Source organism: Salvelinus alpinus, chromosome 10 (genome assembly GCF_045679555.1).
Source record: "Salvelinus alpinus chromosome 10, SLU_Salpinus.1, whole genome shotgun sequence".
NCBI lineage: Eukaryota > Metazoa > Chordata > Actinopteri > Salmoniformes > Salmonidae > Salvelinus > Salvelinus alpinus.
Window position 1 is genome coordinate 33,201,172 of NC_092095.1, and position 21,239 is coordinate 33,222,410.

At 44.0% G+C, this 21,239-nt stretch overlaps 1 protein-coding gene across 2 annotated transcripts; it reads right to left on the minus strand.

The window, feature by feature from the left end:
* Window positions 1-1,102: 1,102 nt before the first annotated feature.
* LOC139531947 (regulator of G-protein signaling 20-like) lies at window positions 1,103-5,872 on the minus strand. Of its 2 annotated transcripts, XM_071328967.1 has the most exons (6): window positions 5,602-5,872; window positions 4,615-4,686; window positions 3,936-4,096; window positions 2,607-2,690; window positions 1,922-2,156; window positions 1,103-1,781 (listed from the first exon to the last, which is right to left on the minus strand). In XM_071328967.1, exons 2-6 carry the CDS (start codon window positions 4,639-4,641, stop codon window positions 1,587-1,589), a joined length of 702 nt encoding a protein of 233 aa, XP_071185068.1. In that variant the 5' UTR covers window positions 4,642-4,686; window positions 5,602-5,872; the 3' UTR covers window positions 1,103-1,586. The 2 variants fall into 2 exon arrangements, with proteins under 2 accessions (XP_071185068.1, XP_071185069.1); XM_071328968.1 differs by lacking the exon at window positions 4,615-4,686 and having other exon boundaries at window positions 5,602-5,860.
* Window positions 5,873-21,239: the final 15,367 nt, after the last annotated feature.

A 21,239-nucleotide genomic window follows, 5' to 3' on the forward strand; every position in this document is an offset into this window, starting at 1 on the left:
GAGAGCTGGGACCACAGTCTCAAAGAAAACCATTAGTAACACACTATGCCGTCATGGATTAAAATACTGCAGCGCACGCAAGGTCCCCCTGCTCAAGCCAGGGCATGTCCAGGCCCGTCTGAAGTTTGCCAATGACCATCTGGATGATCCAGAGGAAGAATGGGAGAAGGTCATGTGGTCTGATGAGACAAAAATTGAGCTTTTTGGTCTAAACTCCACTCGACGTGTTTGGAGGAAGAAGAAGGATGAGTACAACCCCAAGAACACCATCCCAACCGTGAAGCGTGGAGGTGGAAACATCATTCTTTGGGGATGCTTTTCTGCAAAGGGGACAGGACGACTGCACCGTATTGAGGGGAGGATGGATGGGGCCATGTATCGCGAGATCTTGGCCAACGACCTCCTTCCCTCAGTAAGAGCATTGAAGATGGGTCGTGGCTGGGTCTTCCAGCATGACAACGACCCGAAACACACAGCCAGGGAAACTAAGGAGTGGCTCCGTAAGAAGCATCTGAAGTTCCTGGAGTGGCCTAGCCAGTCTCCAGACCTGAACCCAATAGAAAATCTTTGGAGGGCGCTGAAAGTCCGTATTGCCCAGCGACAGCCCCGAAACCTGAAGGATCTGGAGAAGGTCTGTATGGAGGAGTGGGACAAAATCCCTGCTGCAGTGTGTGCAAACCTGGTCAAGAACTCCAGGAAACGTATGATCTCTGTAATTGCAAACAAAGGTTTCTGTACCAAATATTAAGTTCTGCTTTTCTGATGTATCAAATACTTATGTCATGCAATAAAATGCAAATTAATTACTTAAAAATCATACAATGTGATTTTCTGGATTTTTGTTTTAGATTCCGTGTCTCACAGTTGAAGTGTACCTATGATAAAAATTACAGACCTCTACATGCTTTGTAAGTAGGAAAACCTGCAAAATCGGCAGTGTATCAAATACTTGTTCTCCCCACTGTATATTATATTCCTGTTCACGTTTTGTGTGAGAAAAAAAATTGGACTGAATCAGCATCACAATATTTAAATCCACAGGCAAGATCTATTTCCAGGTATCAGCTTACACTGTATGTAAAAAGTTACTATTGTTGTGATCAACTGTTGCACCATTTCTGTGATATTTTATTCAAACGATCTTGAAGGTGAATGATCTAATGCCAAGGCACTTCCCCATGTCTTCTTAACAATAAGTCAAACCTAATTTTATGCTTCAAGGCTGACAATAGACCTACACACGAATGCAGTGCTCACTGATACAACATGCTTCCCCCTCAGAAAAGTGCAATGCCAAGCGCTAGGGAATATATAAAAATATAAATATATATATATATGCAATCGGGAACTGAATCTAGCGTATGTTCTTGCTTGCTCTGAGTATTTTGGAAAGTCAATATTCAAGGTAATATAAACAGTAATATAAACAGTTTACACCTTAATAAATACTGTTTGGTAAATACAGCTTATTGACCTGTTGATCAATCAACATTTGAACTGTAACTGAAAGCTAAACCTAAACCCCCATTTGGATAAGACAAGTGTCCTCTAAAAGCAGTGCAGAGTGATTGATGGTGAGTGAGAGTCTATGGCTCTGTGGCAGGTGGCTGTTCGGCCAGGTCCTGCAGCAGCTCTGCGTACGCTGTAGAGTTCATGTAGCGTGGGTATGAGTCCCTCTGCATCAGCGTGTAGATCTGCTGCTGGGCGTCTTCGAACGTGTGCGACGTGGGCTCCAACATGTTCTTGTTAATCACGTCTCGAACACGCGAGTCCAAACTCACCTGGAGAAGGAAATAACCATTTAAAGGGAATAAGAACACTCTATAGAGATTTTTTTTTTATAGGCTTATTGCTTGAACTTATAGCGCAATTAGAGTAAAGCACCTCAGTCTTATACGTGCCTAGGGCAGTGTAGGCTCACCTCTTTAGGGGAGAGGATGGAGATGAAGTCCTTGTAGATCTGTCGTACTTTCTCCTCCACCACAGTTTTGTTGGTCTCCTTCTTGAGCTCCTCGCAGGCCAACCAGAACATCATGTTCTCTTCACTGAACTCTGTCCTCAGGAACTGGCGGAAGCAGCCCCGCCCAGCAGAGCTCTTCATCAGCCTCTCAAATGACATGGTCCATGTCATCGCATCCTCCAGAATAGGCTTGGGGCTACAAAAGAGGGACCATGTTCTTTATTTCATACAGTAGATATCGTTGAGACTGTTCAATGTCAATGTTTCAGCTCTAGCTCCATACAATTACATATGGAACTCCGAACATATAATTACTCAGAACATTAAATTACATATAAGTCATTTAATAGGATCTCCGTGTCTAGAGACCCCATTTAAAGTCGACATTAAACAGGCTAAACTATATCCCCTCTTCTTGTTTTTCTTAAAGTATGTGGCTAGCTGTATAGGGGATATACTTGTGAAGAGCTGATTCTCATTATTATACAATAGTTATCACAATATTCGAATCAATGATATGCATAATCTTACAACCTATACGCTCACACAACCCTAGTCATCTGATTGACTAAAATCTTGAACTAGTGAAGTGTTATATGATTTTGATGTTGATCGCAAATGGCGACCAGAGTATTCCAGAAGTTACCTGTCATCACAGTTTGTGATTTCCTCTGCCCTCCTCTCATAGGTGTTTTTTTTAATCCTCTCATCATCCGCCCTAACAGTCAGACTGAAAAACAGTGAAAAACAATAGAAATAGAAAATGTATCAATGTACAATGTGTGTTTCAGCTATTGACAATTGGGATGGTGGGTAGCAGATAGAGAGGCATGCTGTTAGTTCCAAGCGGTGAAAAAAAGTGGTGGGAGGTGCACATCCTGCTTCGTGAGCTCTGCGGGGGGGGGCTTCCGTAAACACTACTGTCATCCAGTCCTTGGAGATGTGTTGCAACACCTGGTGTGGCAGTCACCTGTAGTCTAATTAAAGCCCTGTGAGAATCCACCACATCTGTGCTCCCCGGCCACACTTTGTAGCGCTGCGACAATTAGCATAACTGAATTGAGGTTGATGTGGAGACAGAGACTATTCCCACTCGATGGGGACTGAATTAGCATGCTCTTATTCTGCACACAACAGGAAGAGGCATAACTTGCTTACGTAGATGTCAATAACTCCATAACATAAATGTCCCTGTGTTCCCCCCCCCCAATGAGACTGTGTGTGTAACCGGCTGCCGCTCAGTTTTCATGCTCTGCTGTTTGTGTCCTATGCAGAGTATATGTAGCGTAAGAGTTTGGAGTGTTGGTAGGAACATGGTATGGAATCTCATTACAGTAGGTCCCTCTATGTCCCAAATGGCACCCTATTCCCTATGTAGATCCCTACTTTTGTCAAGAGCCCTATGCACCCTGGTCAAAAGAAGTGCACTATATATGCAATAGGGTGCTATTAGGTAAGCAACCCCTTACTATGGACAGTATTGTCACAGATAGAACAATGAGACAGATCTTTCACTGGATGTATAAATATGAAGCATCAGCTTGGCGTTGCCACGAAATCCAGCAGCCGGCAGTGGGAGAAGATGGAAGGATATGGATTTTGGCCTACATTCTGCACATTTTCTCATCGATGAAACTTTTGATCTCAATACAGTTTTATGTTCCCAAAACTAGAAACTAGAAAGTTTTGTTGACTTTGGCCTTTGCTAAAGTTTTTAAAAAGCTGGTTGTTTAAAAGGAGTGCAAAGGCGAATTGAGTTACTTCACACACGCATTTCACAAAGTAGGCGTTCCCCAACGGAAATATGCAGATATATGCTAGAAAGGGCCAATAGGAAACCTCACCAGCTCGTGCTTGGCTCTCCCCACCTCCCTGCTTGTTCTTCCCACTATGACTCATCTGTTCCTATTGGAAACGACAGGCTATGGTCTATGATGGTTTAGTTATAAAAAATATTTGGTATAGTGGTACCTACCAGGAGCAGCTGCAGCAACAACACCAGCAGAAGCAACAGGCATTGGAGGCGTTGGTGGGCGTGTTCCCCATCCCGTGCTGCGTTTGGAGAACACCGGCAGCAGCTTCCTGGTGTACCTGCATCTGTCTCTTGCGCATCTCCACCCGCTCGGACCCCATGGGCTGCAGACCAAGACACAACATCATGCTGAAGATGTAGGCAGCTGTTCTGCCTGCGGTTATGGAACCGCCACCTGTCCCAGACCTGTTGTTTTTCAACTCTTGATGATCGGCTATGAAAAGCCAACTGAAAATTATTCATGATTATTATTTGACCATGCTTGTCACTTATGAACATTTTTGAACATCTTGGCATAGTTCTGTTATAATCTCCACCCGGCACAGCCAGAAGAGGACTGGCCACCCCTCATAGCCTGGTTCCTCTCTAGGTTTCTTCCTAGGTTTTGGCCTTTCTAGGGAGTTTTTCCTAGCCACCGTGCTTCTACACCTGCATTACTAGCTGTTTGGGGTTTTAGGCTGGGTGTCTGTACAGCACTTCGAGATATTAGCTGATGTACGAAGGGCTATATAAAATAAAATTGATTGATTGATTGATGTAGGACAGACACACCCACAATACAGGAGAACACACACCCCGACAAAACAATACAGCACACTGCATTCGTTTTAGGCTATACCACCTGGACAATCAATTCGGTCCAGAACATGATGACATAGAAGGCAGGTATCAGTCATCCATCCCTAATCCATATCTTCATGTGGATGACAGAGGGAAAAGGTTGATGAGGGGAGGGGGGGGGGGGGGGGGGGGATACGACATTTTAAAGACTGGTACAACATCATGAAACCATGGTACTGTATAATCATCTCAGAGGAAAAATATTACTGAGGGAATCACCATGGCATGTCGTCACATCATTTCGAGTGCGCATGTCTTGCGGAATACTCTGACCACTTCAACAGAACAGAATGATCCCTGCGCGAACTTTTACACTGTCAAAGATTTAACTTATTATAGTGAGAAATGTAGTACCATTTGGCTATGCAAAATACTGTCACTGACAGTAATGCATAAATATATATAAGCTATTAAATGCCTATTACCAAGCATTATAGCCTATCATTTGCAGGATCAAACTATTGTAACGCGCTCTGTGATGAAAAATGCACTGCATGAGAAAGACGGAGGCGTGGTGTTAGTTATACAGACAAGGCGTTACTGCCTCCATCCTAGCATCCTCAGATGCAACACAGATGAATCCTTGGGGGTTAGACCGCATTTTAAGCATGTATTAGGTTATAATAAAGACTAAGAATACATGTAACGAAATACTGTATGCTGACAGACTATAGGCCTAATACAATACTTAAAGCATTAGTATTTTTCTTAAAAAATGGACAACATGGCATCTGGTGCAAGTTATGACTACAGCAATAAATACATAACCATTCATTTGGATAGCTACATACCAAAGATAGAACGAGATTGTCAAGAAACTATGCTGGCAATAATTATCTAGTCCCCAATCATGTGTAAAAATGATAATTATTGTAGATTATGCTGACTGAATTCTCATTTGCCATCTGGATTGTTGGTGTTGAATCTAATTCACAGTTTAGCATTCAATTATATTTCAAAGAGGAAATTCCAATGTAACTGTACTCACTGTCACCATGAATGCCAGAATACAGGTGATTCTTGCCTCGATCACATCCGTCTGCGCTGGTCTGCAACGGACAAATTGCTTTGCTCGATGCGCATGCGTTTTGTTCGAGTGCAAAAATATGTTCTGTGGCTGAAGCTCTGAAGAAGGGCGGACCAGCTTTTACTGGAGGCTTCGCGCAATGGTTGATAATGCTCTCATATTATCATCTGTAGCATAGCCTACTTCACAGCAACTGAAGAAACCGATTCATCACCCACAGACCATTAGTGAAAGAGATTTTATTCTAAGTTCATCATCATGATACAGGGTCCAGACTTCAAACCAATCATAATACGCCTATGTAATGGTTTGGGTCATTGATATGGTGTTAGAATTTGTGACCAACGTCTTCCCATGATACAAGGCCAAATATTTCAGCCAACTCATAGCTGGAAAACCACCTTACCTCATTGGAGCGCATGGATATGGCCTCTCTTTGCACATGAGAGGAGTAGGTGCCTACAGCCACCAGATAGCAGTAGCGATCTAGCTATCTTAAAAGAAAGGCGCGCTCCAATTTTGATAGGACTTGATGGATGCTGTATTGAATATGTTTACCGAAGCAGCGCCAAGTTAAATATCAGATATCTTTGCTGCTAATATGGGCGAGAAAACACATACAGTGCCTTCAAAAAGTATCCATACGCCTTGATTTATTCCACATTTTGTTGTGTTACAGGCTGAAATGTGTGAAATGTCAGAATAGTGGTAGAGAGAATGATTTATTTCAGCTTTTATTTCTTTCATCACATTCCTAGTGGGTCAGAAGTTGACATACACTCAATTAGTATTTGGTAGCATTGCCTTAAAAATTATTTAACTTGGGTCAAACGTTTTGGGTATCCTTCCACAAGCTTATAAATTTGGTGAATTTTGGCCCATTCCTCCTGACAGAGCTGGTGTAACTGAGTTAGCTTTTGTAGGCCTCCTTGCGCCCACTAGCTTTTTCAGTTCTGCCCACACATTTTCTATAGGACTGAGGTCAGGGCTTTGTGATGGCCACTCCAATACCTTGACTTTGTTGTCCTTAAGCCATTTTGCCACAACTTTGGAAGTAAGCTTGGTGTCATTGTCCATTTGGAAGAGCCATTTGCAACCAAGCTTTAACTTCCTGACTGATGTCTTGAGATGTTGCTTCAATATATCTACATAATTTTCCTTCCTCATGATGCCATCCATTTTTTAAGTGCACCAGTCCCTCCTGCAGCAAAGCACCCCCACAACATAATTCTGCCACCCCTGTGCTTCACGGTTGGGATGGTGTTCTTCAGCTTGCAAGCGGCCCCCTTTTTCGTCATTACGGCCAAACAGTTCTATTTTTGTTTCATCAGACCAAAAAGTACGATCTTTGTCCCCATGTGCAGTTGCAATCCGTAGTCTGTCTTTTTTTATGGCGGTTTTGGCGCAGTTGCTTCTTCCTTGCTAAGTGGCCTTTCAGGTTATGTCGATATAGGACTCGTTTTACTGTGGATATAGATACTTTTGTACCAGTTTCCTCCAGCATCTTCACAAGGTCCTTTGCTGTTGTTCTGGGATTGATTTGCACTTTTCACACCAAAGTACGTTAATCTCTAGGAGACAGAACATGCCTCCTTTCTAAGCAGTATGATGGCTGCGTGGTCCCATGGTGTTTATACTTGCGTACAGATGAACGTGGTAAATTCAGGCGTTTTGAAATTGCTCCCAAGGATGAACCAGACTTGTGGAGGTCTACAATTTATTTTCTGAGGTCTTGGCTGATTTCTTTTGACCTTCCCATGATGTCAAGCAAAGAGGCACTGAGTTTCAAGGTAGGTCTTGAAATACATCCACAGGTACACCTCCAATTGACTCAAATGATGTCAATTAGCCTATCAGAAGCTTCTAAAGCCATGACAATTTTCTGGAATTTTCCAAACTGTTTAAAGGCACAGTCAACTTAGTGTATGTAAACTTCTGACCCACTGCAATTGAGATACAGTGAATTATAAGTGAAATAATCTGTTTGTAAACAATTGTTGGAAAAAATTACTTGTGTCATGCACAAAGAAGATGTCCTAACCGACTTGCCAAAACTATAGTTTGTTAACAAGAAATTTGTGGAGTGGTTGAAAAACGAGTTTTAATGACTCCAACCTATGTGTATGTAAACTTCCGACTTCAACTGTATATAGACCCGTGATTAGTTTCCAAGCAGAGAATCATCTACTTGAAGACAAGGTAGGACTTAGTCCACATGATTACACATGTGTAAAATCACATAATTTCACATGTGAAATTTCTACGTTTTGCACATGTGAAATCATGTTAAACCATGTTGTTTTGGAACACATGACATGTGATGATATTTCACAAGAAGTTTTACATGTGGATGTTCACATGTGATCACATAACCTTTCACATGTGAAATCATGTGAAACCATGTTGTTTTGGTACACTTCACATGTGATGATACTGTATTTCACATGAGGTTTAACATACATTTTCACATGATCACATAACCTTTCACTTGCGAAATCCTGGGAAGCCATGTGGATTTATAACACTTCATATGTGGAATTTCCATGTTTTGCACATGTAAAATACATTTTCACATGTGAAATCATGTGAAACCATGTGGTGTTGGAACACTTCACATATGATGATATTTCACAAAAGGTTTCACATGTGGATTTTCACATGATCACATAACCTTTCACATGTGAAATCCTATGAAACCATGTGGTTTTGGAACACTTCACATGTGATTATATTTCACATGAAGCTCCCCAGATGATGCCCTGCAAAGAAAAATTAGTTGTTAGGATGTTCCTGGAACGTCTTGCAGACGCAGTGCTTTCAACGTACATATTTTACACACTTTGACATACATGATTACATTATGTTTATTTATACAGTAATTATTTTTCAACATGTCCTCACCTGGGATATGAACTCACAACCTATTGGTTCATGGCATGCCGATCTTCCTGCTACCATATCTGTGTCAATAACACATTTCACCTGGCTTTGGACTTCAAAGTAAGTCTCAGCTTTGTTAAAAATACACAAAAGAAAAAGTATTATATTCATCATAGTGATTTAGGAGTAACAAAAACAGAATAGTATGCCACACCAACATTATAAACTTTCACATGTGAAAATCTAACTCTCACATGTGGAAATGTATTTTCACATGTGAAAAACATTCACAGGTGAAAATGAATTAGCAGTTTTACATTTGAAAAACGTTCAAATGTTGTCACGTGTAGTTTCATGTTATTACATGTTTCTTTTACATGTTGTCACATGTTATCCCATTAACATCCAATAGGATCACATGTGAAAATGATATATACAAGACAATGTACATTTAGGCCTACACCTACGTTATAGCATGCTTAGGCCTATATAGGTGGTGTCTAGTATGGTTGAATATTTTCTGTGTATTTACAAATATTCCACCCCGAGAATAAATTACTTTTCTCCCGGGTTACCAGGTATTTACATTTACATTTACATTTAAGTCATTTAGCAGACGCTCTTATCCAGAGCGACTTACAAATTGGTGCATTCACCTTATGATATCCAGTGGAACAACCACTTTACAATAGTGCATCTAACTCTTTTAAGGGGGGGGAGGGTTAGAAGGATTACTTTATCCTATCCTAGGTATTCCTTAAAGAGGTGGGGTTTCAGGTGTCTCCGGAAGGTGGTGATTGACTCCGCTGAGCTGGCGTCGTGAGGGAGTTTGTTCCACCATTGGGGTGCCAGAGCAGCGAACAGTTTTGACTGGGCTGAGCGGGAACTGTACTTCCTCAGAGGTAGGGAGGCGAGCAGGCCAGAGGTGGATGAACGCAGTGCCCTTGTTTGGGTGTAGGGCCTGATCAGAGCCTGAAGGTACGGAGGTGCCGTTCCCCTCACAGCTCCGTAGGCAAGCACCATGGTCTTGTAGCGGATGCGAGCTTCAACTGGAAGCCAGTGGAGAGAGCGGAGGAGCGGGGTGACGTGAGAGAACTTGGGAAAGTTGAACACCAGACGGGCTGCGGCGTTCTGGATGAGTTGTAGGGGTTTAATGGCACAGGCAGGGAGCCCAGCCAACAGCGAGTTGCAGTAATCCAGACGGGAGATGACAAGTGCCTGGATTAGGACCTGCGCCGCTTCCTGCGTGAGGCAGGGTCGTACTCTGCGAATGTTGTAGAGCATGAACCTACAGGAACGGGTCACCGCCTTGATGTTAGTTGAGAACGACAGGGTGTTGTCCAGGATCACGCCAAGGTTCTTAGCACTCTGGGAGGAGGACACAATGGAGTTGTCAACCGTGATGGCGAGATCATGGAACGGGCAGTCCTTCCCCGGGAGGAAGAGCAGCTCCGTCTTGCCGAGGTTCAGCTTGAGGTGGTGATCCGTCATCCACACTGATATGTCTGCCAGACATGCAGAGATGCGATTCACCACCTGGTTATCAGAGGGGGAAAGGAGAAGATTAATTGTGTGTCGTCTGCATAGCAATGATAGGAGAGACCATGTGAGGATATGACAGAGCCAAGTGACTTGGTGTATAGCGAGAATAGGAGAGGGCCTAGAACAGAGCCCTGGGGGACACCAGTGGTGAGAGCACGTGGTGCGGAGACAGATTCTCGCCACGCCACCTGGTAGGAGCGACTTGTCAGGTAGGACGCAATCCAAGCGTGGGCCGCGCCGGAGATGCCCAGCTCGGAGAGGGTGGAGAGGAGGATCTGATGGTTCACAGTATCAAAGGCAGCCGATAGGTCTAGAAGGATGAGAGCAGAGGAGAGAGAGTTAGCTTTAGCAGTGCGGAGCGCCTCCGTGACACAGAGAAGAGCAGTCTCAGTTGAATGACTAGTCTTGAAACCTGACTGATTTGGATCAAGAAGGTCATTCTGAGAGAGATAGCAGGAGAGCTGGCCAAGGACGGCACGTTCAAGAGTTTTGGAGAGAAAAGAAAGAAGGGATACTGGTCTGTAGTTGTTGACATCGGAGGGATCGAGTGTAGGTTTTTTCAGAAGGGGTGCAACTCTCGCTCTCTTGAAGACGGAAGGGACGTAGCCAGCGGTCAAGGATGAGTTGATGAGCGAGGTGAGGTAAGGGAGAAGGTCTCCGGAAATGGTCTGGAGAAGAGAGGAGGGGATAGGGTCAAGCGGGCAGGTTGTTGGGCGGCCGGCCGTCACAAGACGCGAGATTTCATCTGGAGAGAGAGGGGAGAAAGAGGTCAAAGCACAGGGTAGGGCAGTGTGAGCAGAACCAGCGGTGTCGTTTGACTTAGCAAACGAGGATCGGATGTCGTCGACCTTCTTTTCAAAATGGTTGACGAAGTCATCAGCAGAGAGGGAGGAGGGGGGAGGAGGGGGAGGAGGATTCAGGAGGGAGGAGAAGGTGGCAAAGAGCTTCCTAGGGTTAGAGACAGATGCTTGGAATTTAGAGTGGTAGAAATTGGCTTTAGCAGCAGAGACAGAAGAGGAGAATGTAGAGAGGAGGGAGTGAAAGGATGCCAGGTCCGCAGGGAGGCGAGTTTTCCTCCATTTCCGCTCGGCTGCCCGGAGCCCTGTTCTGTGAGCTCGCAATGAGTCGTCGAGCCACGGAGCAGGAGGGGAGGACCGAGCCGGCCTGGAGGATAGGGGACATAGAGAGTCAAAGGATGCAGAAAGGGAGGAGAGGAGGGTTGAGGAGGCAGAATCAGGAGATAGGTTGGAGAAGGTTTGAGCAGAGGGAAGAGATGATAGGATGGAAGAGGAGAGAGTAGCGGGGGAGAGAGAGCGAAGGTTGGGACGGCGCGATACCATCCGAGTAGGGGCAGTGTGGGAAGTGTTGGATGAGAGCGAGAGGGAAAAGGATACAAGGTAGTGGTCGGAGACTTGGAGGGGAGTTGCAATGAGATTAGTGGAAGAACAGCATCTAGTAAAGATGAGGTCAAGCGTATTGCCTGCCTTGTGAGTAGGGGGGGAAGGTGAGAGGGTGAGGTCAAAAGAGGAGAGGAGTGGAAAGAAGGAGGCAGAGAGGAATGAGTCAAAGGTAGACGTGGGGAGGTTAAAGTCACCCAGAACTGTGAGAGGTGAGCCATCCTCAGGAAAGGAACTTATCAGGGCGTCAAGCTCATTGATGAAGTCTCCAAGGGAACCTGGAGGGCGATAAATGATAAGGATGTTAAGCTTGAAAGGGCTGGTAACTGTGACAGCATGGAATTCAAAGGAGGCGATAGACAGATGGGTCAGGGGAGAAAGAGAGAATGTCCACTTGGGAGAGATGAGGATCCCAGTGCCACCACCCCGCTGACCAGAAGCTCTCGGGGTGTGCGAGAACACGTGGGCAGACGAGGAGAGAGCAGTAGGAGTAGCAGTGTTATCAGTGGTAATCCATGTTTCCGTCAGTGCCAAGAAGTCGAGGGACTGGAGGGAAGCATAGGCTGAGATGAACTCTGCCTTGTTGGCCGCAGATCGGCAGTTCCAGAGGCTGCCTGAGACCTGGAACTCCACGTGGGTCGTGCGCGCTGGGACCACCAGGTTAGAGTAGCAGCGGCCACGCGGTGTGAAGCGTTTGTATGGTCTGTGCAGAGAGGAGAGAACAGGGATAGACAGACACATAGTTGACAGGCTACAGAAGAGGCTACGCTAATGCAAAGGAGATTGGAATGACAAGTGGACTACACGTCTCGAATGTTCAGAAAGTTAAGCTTACGTTGCAAAACATCTTATTGACTAAAATGATATAGTACTGCTGGCTGGTGAAATAGGCTAGCTAGCAGTGGCTGCGTTGTTGACTTTGTTTGAAAGTGTAGCTGGCTAGGTAACCTCGACAATTACTCTAGACTACACAATTATCTTGGATACAAAGACGGCTATGTAGCCAGCTAAGATCAAACAAATCAAACTGTTGTACTGTAATGAAATGAAATGTAATACTACCTGTGGAGCAAAGCGGAATGCAACTACTCACTCCAACCCGGAAGTGCGTATCGTAGAGGGAGAGGCAATAGAAGTGTTGTTTCTTGTATTATTGTCTTTTGTGTCTTTAGAGGACTGCTTCACCTTAATGTCCCCTTTCCCTTTTCTTCTGTCCTTATTTTGTCCCACTTTGTCCCTTCTTCTCTTCTGCCAACTAGACACTCCTTGTTAGCTAGCTAGCTTCTTCCAGGAATGTCCCTAGCAACTGCCTAGCAACAGGTAAACAACTTAGCTAGCTAAGAAAACGGTATAATTTTATGAAAAATTGTTACTTATTCAAAAGCCTTTCTTCTTTGTTTGCTGCTTGTTTGGTCTCCTATTCAGTTTGCAGTTTTCTTTTGATTTTTTTTCGATGTACTTTACTCTAAAAAAAAAAACATTTAAATTTCAATATTTGTAGGAGCTCATCTTTTCAGCTGCTGCTGCTTAATTTGGAACTCCGGAACACTTTCACTTTCACTTTTTTTTTTTTTTTTTTTTTTTTCGCCAGAACAGGAAGTGCCATTCAAAAGCAATATAAAGCATATAAATAGGCCCATGTCTGGATTTGATTAGACATTTGCTAAAAAAATTCAAGCCTGATGCAACCTGAACCTGAAGAGTAATAGATTAAATCTGTTGTATGAGCCCTACATTAAAGACATTTAATGAGCCCAAGCCCCAAAATCCCAAATGATTGTGCCATTCTCCAATACATCTATGATATAGGCTATACTGCACATTACACACGACAGAAACACATACAAGCCTATAGATGTTGCTAGCTATATGCTCTCTTGGGTAAATAAATGAAACTAGCTACAGTAGGCTAATATTTTTGAGCGTGAACTGTATTAATGTACCATATTGTATTGTATGGACTGGAATTTCACACATCGTTCAAACCATGATAAAGCAGGGAGAGAACAAACCGATTCTGGTGCAGCACATGTAGACTACAAAGTTACAAGTATAGGCTAGCAAATTGGATTTAAATTTTGAAATAAAATAGGGCCTATTTGTATAATTAATAGGCTGTCGCATATATAGTTTTATCATATTTCCCCTAATGTTATTAGCCTACCACCTCTTTCTCTATCGTTGCTTCATTTCTTCCTTGCTTTCAACAGTTAAATGAAATACGATTCGTTGTCCTTATCGTCGTCATTCTAATGACATCCTTGAATAATTACAGCATGTTGGATGACTGTCGTTCATATTCCATTCACCCAGCTCAATGTAACATCGATAGGTTGAGGCTACTACATGATACTACAATTTTCCATGTACCCATCATACAATGTAGGTACACAGTTTGAGAGAATTGAGTAATCAAGGTGACAGACAGTGACACATTTAATACCGCCTTGCATACTCTTGCCTGCGTCTAGCTGATCTAGGGTGGTATCATTAGTCCAACAGTTGCCAATTAGATTTTCCATTGGACAAATTCAGGTAAGTTTATCCCTGTTTTGTTACATTTAAGAAACGTTTTTCAACAGAATCAGCAGAATGAACACACCCCTGATCACACACAAACACAGTTCACTTTCTATATAAAAACAGCATGATCACTTTGCTCTTTGTATATACAGTACCAGTCAAAAGTTTGGGCACAGGTATTTGTTCCAGGGTTTTTCTTTATTTGACTATTTTCTACATTGTAGAATAATAGTGAAGACATCAACACTATGAAATAACACATATGGAATCATGTAGTAACCAAAGAAGTGTTAAACAAATCAAAATATATTTACATTTGAGATTCTTCAAAGTAGCCATGCTTTGCCTTGATGACAGTGTTGCACACTTGGCATTCTCCCAACCAGCTTCATGAGGTAGTCACCTGGAATGTATTTCAATTAACATGTGTGCCCTTCTTAAAAGTACATTTCTGGAATTTCTTTCCTTCTTAATGCGTTTGAGCCAATCAGTTGTGTTGTGACAAGGTAGGGGTGGTATACAGAAGATATCTCTATTTAGTAAAAGACCAATTCCATATTATGGCAAGAACAGCTCAAATAAGCAAAGAGAAACGACAGTCCATCCTTTCTTTAAGACATGAAGGTCAGTCAATGCGGATAATCTCAAGAACTTTGAAAGTTTCTTCAATTGCTGCAAAGAAATCACTACTAAAGGACACCAATAATAAGAAGAGACTTACTTGGATCAAGAGTACACGAGCAATGGATATTAGACCGGTGAAAATCTGTCCTTTGGTCTGATGAGTCCAAATTTGAGATTTTTAGTTCCAACCTCCATGTCTTTGTGAGACGCAGAGTAGGTGAACGGATGATCTCCGCATGTGTGGTTCCCACCGTGAAGCATGGAGGAGGAGGTGTGATGGTGTGGGGGTGCTTTACTGGTGACACTGTCTGTGATTTATTTAGAATTCAAAGCACACTTAACCAGCATGGCTACCACAGCATTCTGCAGTGATACGCCATCCCATCTGGTTTGCGCTTAGTGGGACTATCATTTGTTTTTCAACAGGACAATGACCCAAAACACACCGCCAGGCAGTGTAAGGGCTATTTGACCATTGAGAGTGATGGAGTGCTGCATCAGATGACCTGGCCTCTTCACTCTGGAGCGCAGAGTGAAGAAAAAGCAGCCAACAAGTGCTCAGCATATGTGGGAACTCCTTCAAGACTGTTGGAAAAGCATTCCAGGTGAAGCTGGTTGAGAGAATTCCAAGAGTGTGCAAATCTGTCATCAAGGCAAAGGGTGGCTACTTTGAAGAATCTCAAATATAAAATATATTTTGATTTGTTTAACATTTAGTACATAATTCCATATGTGTTATTTCATAGTTTTGATGTCTTCACTATTATTCTATAATGTAGAAAATAGTAAAAATTTACAAAAACCCTTGATTGAGTAGGTGTGTCCAAACTTTTGACTCGTACTGTATAATTCCTTCTTTCAATTATCTACGCGCTCTCCTCCTCTGACCTTTTCTTTTAGCTACTAGAACTAACTTGTTAGTAAACGCGCTGCAATCATGCAGTACAGTGTACAGTAGTTGTTTGAGCCTGGTGTTTGAGTAGGCTAAACTAGCTAGGTGCATTCATCTAGGTAACTGAAAGCGAAAGAACAAAAAATACACCCAAATAAGGTCCTCCCTTTCCACCTCTGAGGAGCCTCCACTGTTTCAAACTACCTGTGAGTTCTATTGGCTACTGTATTTTTAACATTCACAAAATAGTCTATTTGTATAAGAAATGCAAAAAAAATTATGTCCAGCAAGCTATTCTAGTCTAGCTTTTCCTGCATGGGACACCATTTTTAAGGAGTGTCACGCCCTGACCATAGAGGGCTGTTTATTCTCTATGGTGGTTGGGGCGTGACAATGACTAGGGTGGGTTATCTAGGTGTTTAATCATCTATGTTGGCCTGGTATGTTTCCCAATCAGAGGCAGCTGTTTATCGTTGTCTCTAATTGGGGATCATATTTAGGCAGCCATTTCCCCTTTGTGCTTTGTGGGATCTTGTGTTTGTGTAGCTGCCTGTGAGCAGCCCAGAATGTCATGTTTCGTTTGTGCTTGTTTGTTTTGTTTGGTGAGTTTCGATTTATTAAAATATGTGGAACTCTTCGCACGCTGCGCCTTAGTCCATTCGTTATGACGAGCGTGACAGAAGATCCCACCACCAAAGGATCAAGCAGCGTGGCCAGGAGGAGCAGGGATCCTGGGCCCGGGAGAAAAGGGAGTGGAGGACATCATGGACATGGGAGGAGGTTATGGCAGGGGACAAGACCCTGCCATGGAAGCAGACGGAAGCAGCGAAGGAGGGACAGCGATGAAGTCGGGGAGGAAGGCCACAGAAACCCCAATAATATTTTTGGGGGGAGCACATGGAGCAGTTGGCGGAGCCGAGGAGTGAACCATAGCCAGTCTGGGAGAAGAAGGAGAATTTGGAGGCGAGAGAAATGGGAGAGTTGTTGAGTTGGTGGAGGAAGCACGGATTTGGAATAAAGGAACGTGTTGTCAGTTTGGTGCCACCTGAGTCAGCTCCCCGTACTCGTCCTGAGAAGTGTGTTAAAGTTCCGGAACAATTGATGCCGGCTATACACACCAGGTCTCCAGTGCATCTTCACAACCCAGTACATCCTGTGCCTGCTCCTCGCACTTGCCGTGTGAAGTGTGTTAAAGTTCCGATATCATTGACGCCGGCTATACACACCAGGTCTCCAGTGCATCTCCACAGCCCGGTACGTCCTGTGCCTGCTCCTCGCACTCTCCCTCCAGTGCGTGTTCCCAGTCAGGTGCGTCCTGTTCCTGCTCCTCGCACTCTCCTTGGAGTGCGTGTCCACAGTCCAGTACGTCCTGTGCCTCCTCCCCGCACTCGCCCTGAGGTGTGTGTCATCAGCCCGGTGCCACCTGTATCGGTCCCACGCATCAGGCCTCCAGTGCGCCTCCACAGTCCAGTACGTCCTGTTCCTGCTCATCGCGGTCGTCCCGAGGTGCGTGTCACCAGCCCGGTACCACCAGTGCCGGTCCCACGCACTAAGCTTCCGGCGACAGTTCCCAGTCCAGAGCTTCCAGTGACGGTCTGCGGTCCAGAGCTTCCAGCGACGGTCTGCGGTCCGGTTCCTCCAGCGACGATCCACGGTCCGGACCCTCAGGCGACGATCCACGGTCCTGAGCCTCCGGCGACGATCCATGGTCTGGTTCCTCCGGCAACGACCCACGGTCCGGAGCTTCTGGCGACGATCCTCGCACCAGAGCCGCCATGGAGGACGAAGTATCTGCGAGCGGAGTGGGTACTTCGTCCCGCACCGGAGCCGCCCCCGACAGTACATGCCCACCCGGACCCTCCCCCATTGAGTCAGGTTTTGCGGTCGGAGTCCGCACCTTTGGGGGGGGGGGGGTACTGTCACGCCCTGACCATAGAGAGCTCTATGGTGGTTGGGGCGTGACAATGACTAGGGTGGGTTATCTAGGTGTTTAATCATCTATGTTGGCCTGGTATGTTTCCCAATCAGAGGCAGCTGTTTATCGTTGTCTCTGATTGGGGATCATATGTAGGCAGCCATTTCCCCTTTGTGCTTTGTGGGATCATGTGTTTGTGTAGCTGCCTGTGAAGCTGCCTGTGAGCAGCCCAGAACGTCACGTTTCGTTTGTGCTTGTTTGTTTTGTTTGGTGAGTTTCGATTTATTAAAATATGTGGAACTCTTCGCACGCTGCGCCTTGGTCCATTCGTTATGATGAGCGTGACAGAAGATCCCACCACCAAAGGATCAAGCAGCGTGGCCAGGAGGAGCAGGGATCCTGGGCCCGGGAGAAAAGGGAGTGGAGGACATCATGGACATGGGAGGAGGTTATGGCAGGGGACAAGACCCTGCCATGGAAGCAGACGGAAGCAGCGAAGGAGGGACAGCGATGAAGTCGGGGAGGAAGGCCACAGAAACCCCAATAATTTTTTGGGGGGGAGCACATGGAGCAGTCGGCAGAGCACGCTGCGCCTTGGTCCATTCATTATGACGAGCGTGACAAGGAGAGACATAGGCTATAAGCTAGAAACTTATTATGCACAACCCATCATTAATTAGCTAAATATATGGCTAATACTGTATTGAATTTATTACTTGAAAGAGGTAGTCTGGGACATCTATTTATAGGGCTATGTATCAATCTAGAACAGGATCATCTATTTTGGGTGAAATTTGAAGGGAGTTGATGGAGAGAAAGACTGCAAGAGTGCTCGAGCGTGCACTGTTTAAAATAAATGATATTCGAGTGATAGACTGTTTTAAAACTTTGCAGCTGCAATTAAAAAATAATAATCTCTACATTTAAAAAGTAAGGTGACTGCCGAAAGCCAGATGGAGATCAGTAAATTACACTCGCATTCGGTCTTTATATTACTGTAGCATAGGCTATGCTGCAGCAAATGCAGGCCTACCTGTCACAAGAAAAAAGTAACATTTCACGCCATGCTGTTCATATTCATAATTTATGATCAATTTCCGATTTCTAGCAGTTATGATTTTAGGAGCAATGATTTTAGGATGTAAATCCCGGTAAATCTCGGCAACCGGGTTCCCACCATTCAACCCTAGTGTCTAGTTGTTGACGCCATGCAGCACCTACTGAACTAAGCCAACTGAACTGTGTGGGTTCATTTGAGTTCAGCCTTAACTGACTTGATCAGAGAGATGAAAAAAAAAAAGAAGCCTAATGACATCTGCGACTATCACCAAGAATGGGCATGATGCCTCCATCAGTTGCATCTCTGTCCAATTAATTGATAATTAGTTTCTCTGTTCGTTGAGCTTGAAATTCAGCAGAGAGAAAGGACTTGTGCATTTATACCTACATAAGCAAATAGACAATGGCTACTCGATAGTGAAATGATCTATCACCTCTACTTGTTAGGCTAATCATCTCTGCCAGTTTCTTAGGAGTAGCATATTGCAAGTTTGTGTGTATGCTAATGTGTGTGTGTGTGTGTGTGTGTGTGTGTGTGTGTGCGCGCGGAGCCATGGGAAATACAGTGCATTCGGAGAGTGTTCAGACTTTTGACTTTTTTCACATTTTGTTACGTTACAGTCTTATTCTTAAATGGATTAAATTGTTTCCCCCCCACATCAATCCACACACAATTCCCCATAATGACAAAGCAACAAACCTTTTTTAGAATTTTTTGCAAATATCACATTTACATAAGTATTCAGACCCTTTACTCAGTACTTTGTTGAAGCACCTTTGGCAGCGATTACAACCTCGAGTCTTCTTGGGTATGATGCTACAAGCTTGGCATACATGTATTTGGGGAGTTTCTCCCATTCTTCTCTGCAGACCCTCTCAAGCTCTGTCAGGTTGGATGGGGATCGTTGCTGCACAGCTATTTTCCGGTTTCTCCAGAGATGTTCGATCGGGTTCAAGTCTGGGCTCCGGCTGGGCCACTCAAGGACATTCCGAGACTTGTCCCGAAGCCACTCCTGCATTATCTTGGCTGTGTGCCTAGGGTCATTGTCCTGTTGGAAGTTGAACCTTCTCCCCAGTCTGAGGTCCTGAGAGCTCTGGAGCAGGTTTTCATCAAGGATCTGTCTGTACTGGAAGGTTCTGGAAGTTTCTCCCATCTCCACAGAGGAACTCTGGAGCTCTGTCACAGTGACTATCGGGTTCTTGGTTACCTCCCTGACCAAGGCCCTATCTCCCCCAATTGCTCAGTTTGGCCGGGTGGCCAGCTCTACGAAGAGTCTTGGTGGTTCCAGACTTTGTCTATTTAAGAATGATGGAGGCCAATGTGTTCTTGGGGACCTTCAGTGCTGCAGAATTTTTTTGGTACCCTTCCCCAGATATGTGCCTCGAGACAATTCTGTCTCGGAGCTCTATGGACAATTCCTTCGAACTCATGGCTTGGTTTTTGCTCTGACATGCACTGTCAACTGTGGGACGTTATATAGACAGGTGTGTGCCTTTCCAATCAATTGAATTTACCATAGGTGGACCCCAATCAAGTTGTAAAAACATCTCAAGGATGATCAATGGAAACAGGATGCACCTGAACTCAATTTTGAATCTCAATACAAAGGGTCTGAAACTTATGTAAATAATATATTTATATTTGTAATTTTTAATACATTTGGTAAAATTTCTAAAAACCTGTTTTCACTTAGTCATTATCGGGTATTGTTTGTAGATTGATGAGGAAAATGTTTTTTTTAATACATTTTAGAACAAGGCTGTAACAAAATGTGGAAAAAGTCAAAGGGTCTGAATCCTTCCCGAATGCACAGTATACTATACATATTTCTGACCACCTCCAAGACGTATGATACCTAATAATGGTGTAGTTACTGTGGTATTTCACCTAATAGATATGAGAGTTTATCAAAATTTGATTTGTTTTCAAATTCTTTGTGGGTCTGTGTAATCTGAGGAAAATATGTGTCTCTAACATGGTCATACATTTGGCAGGAGGTTAGGAAGTGCAGCTCAGTTTCCACCTTATTTTGTGGGCAGTCTATCAGAAAAAAAATTGTATTCCTGCTCACTCATTTCACGATACACCTCTCTTTGAAGTCTGTCTCTCCCATGAAGCTGAAGTTGCAAATATGACACTGTGTATGGTGATTTCCAGGGTTGGGGAGTAACGGATTACAAGGATTACAAAAAAAGGTACATGTAATCCTTTACATTACCAGCAAAAATGTGTTAATCTGATGACAGATACTTTTGAAAACTAGATGTATACTTCTAGGTAGTGGCGATTTTAGCATGTACATCTGTGTGAGGCAAAAAATAAATAAATTGGGATGCATGCCAGCAAAGCCACTACACAACACAAAAAAATACATGAATTGCACTATAACGGTGACAAATGGTGCCCACAAACTGTTAGGGCCTACATAAAGCTGTCCCAACAGCAGATTCCCAACAGCAGTGCCAACACCTTACCACTGCTACACCACTTGGCTTTCAGCGGAGCCTTGTCTGGCAGCGAAACAGTTCATTCAGCCTCATTTACTGCTTTAAAAAAACATAGCTGATATGGCTGACTTTCTTAAACAAATGTGGTTTCTACTGACAATTGAGATGTACAAAGTATGGCATAAGGGGGAACAAGCGGATAAGAGGCAATCCGTAATCCGTAAGACATTAATGAGCGAGCAATGACGGACGTAGTCAATATAACTATTTGTTCAGCACTTTTGAAATGTACAGCGACAGAATTCAGAACATGGGCCGT

Excerpts from the sequence above, each read along its gene's own strand:
- LOC139531947 (XM_071328967.1), bottom strand. The coding sequence starts at position 4,641 with ATGTTCTGGACCGAATTGATTGTCCAG. Across the intron at positions 4,097-4,614 it reads GGACCGAATTGATTGTCCAG|CCCATGGGGTCCGAGCGGGT; the intron begins GTGGTATAGCCT and ends CTTGGTCTGCAG. Across the intron at positions 2,691-3,935 it reads TGTTGCTGCAGCTGCTCCTG|TCTGACTGTTAGGGCGGATG; the intron begins GTAGGTACCACT and ends ACTGTTTTTCAG.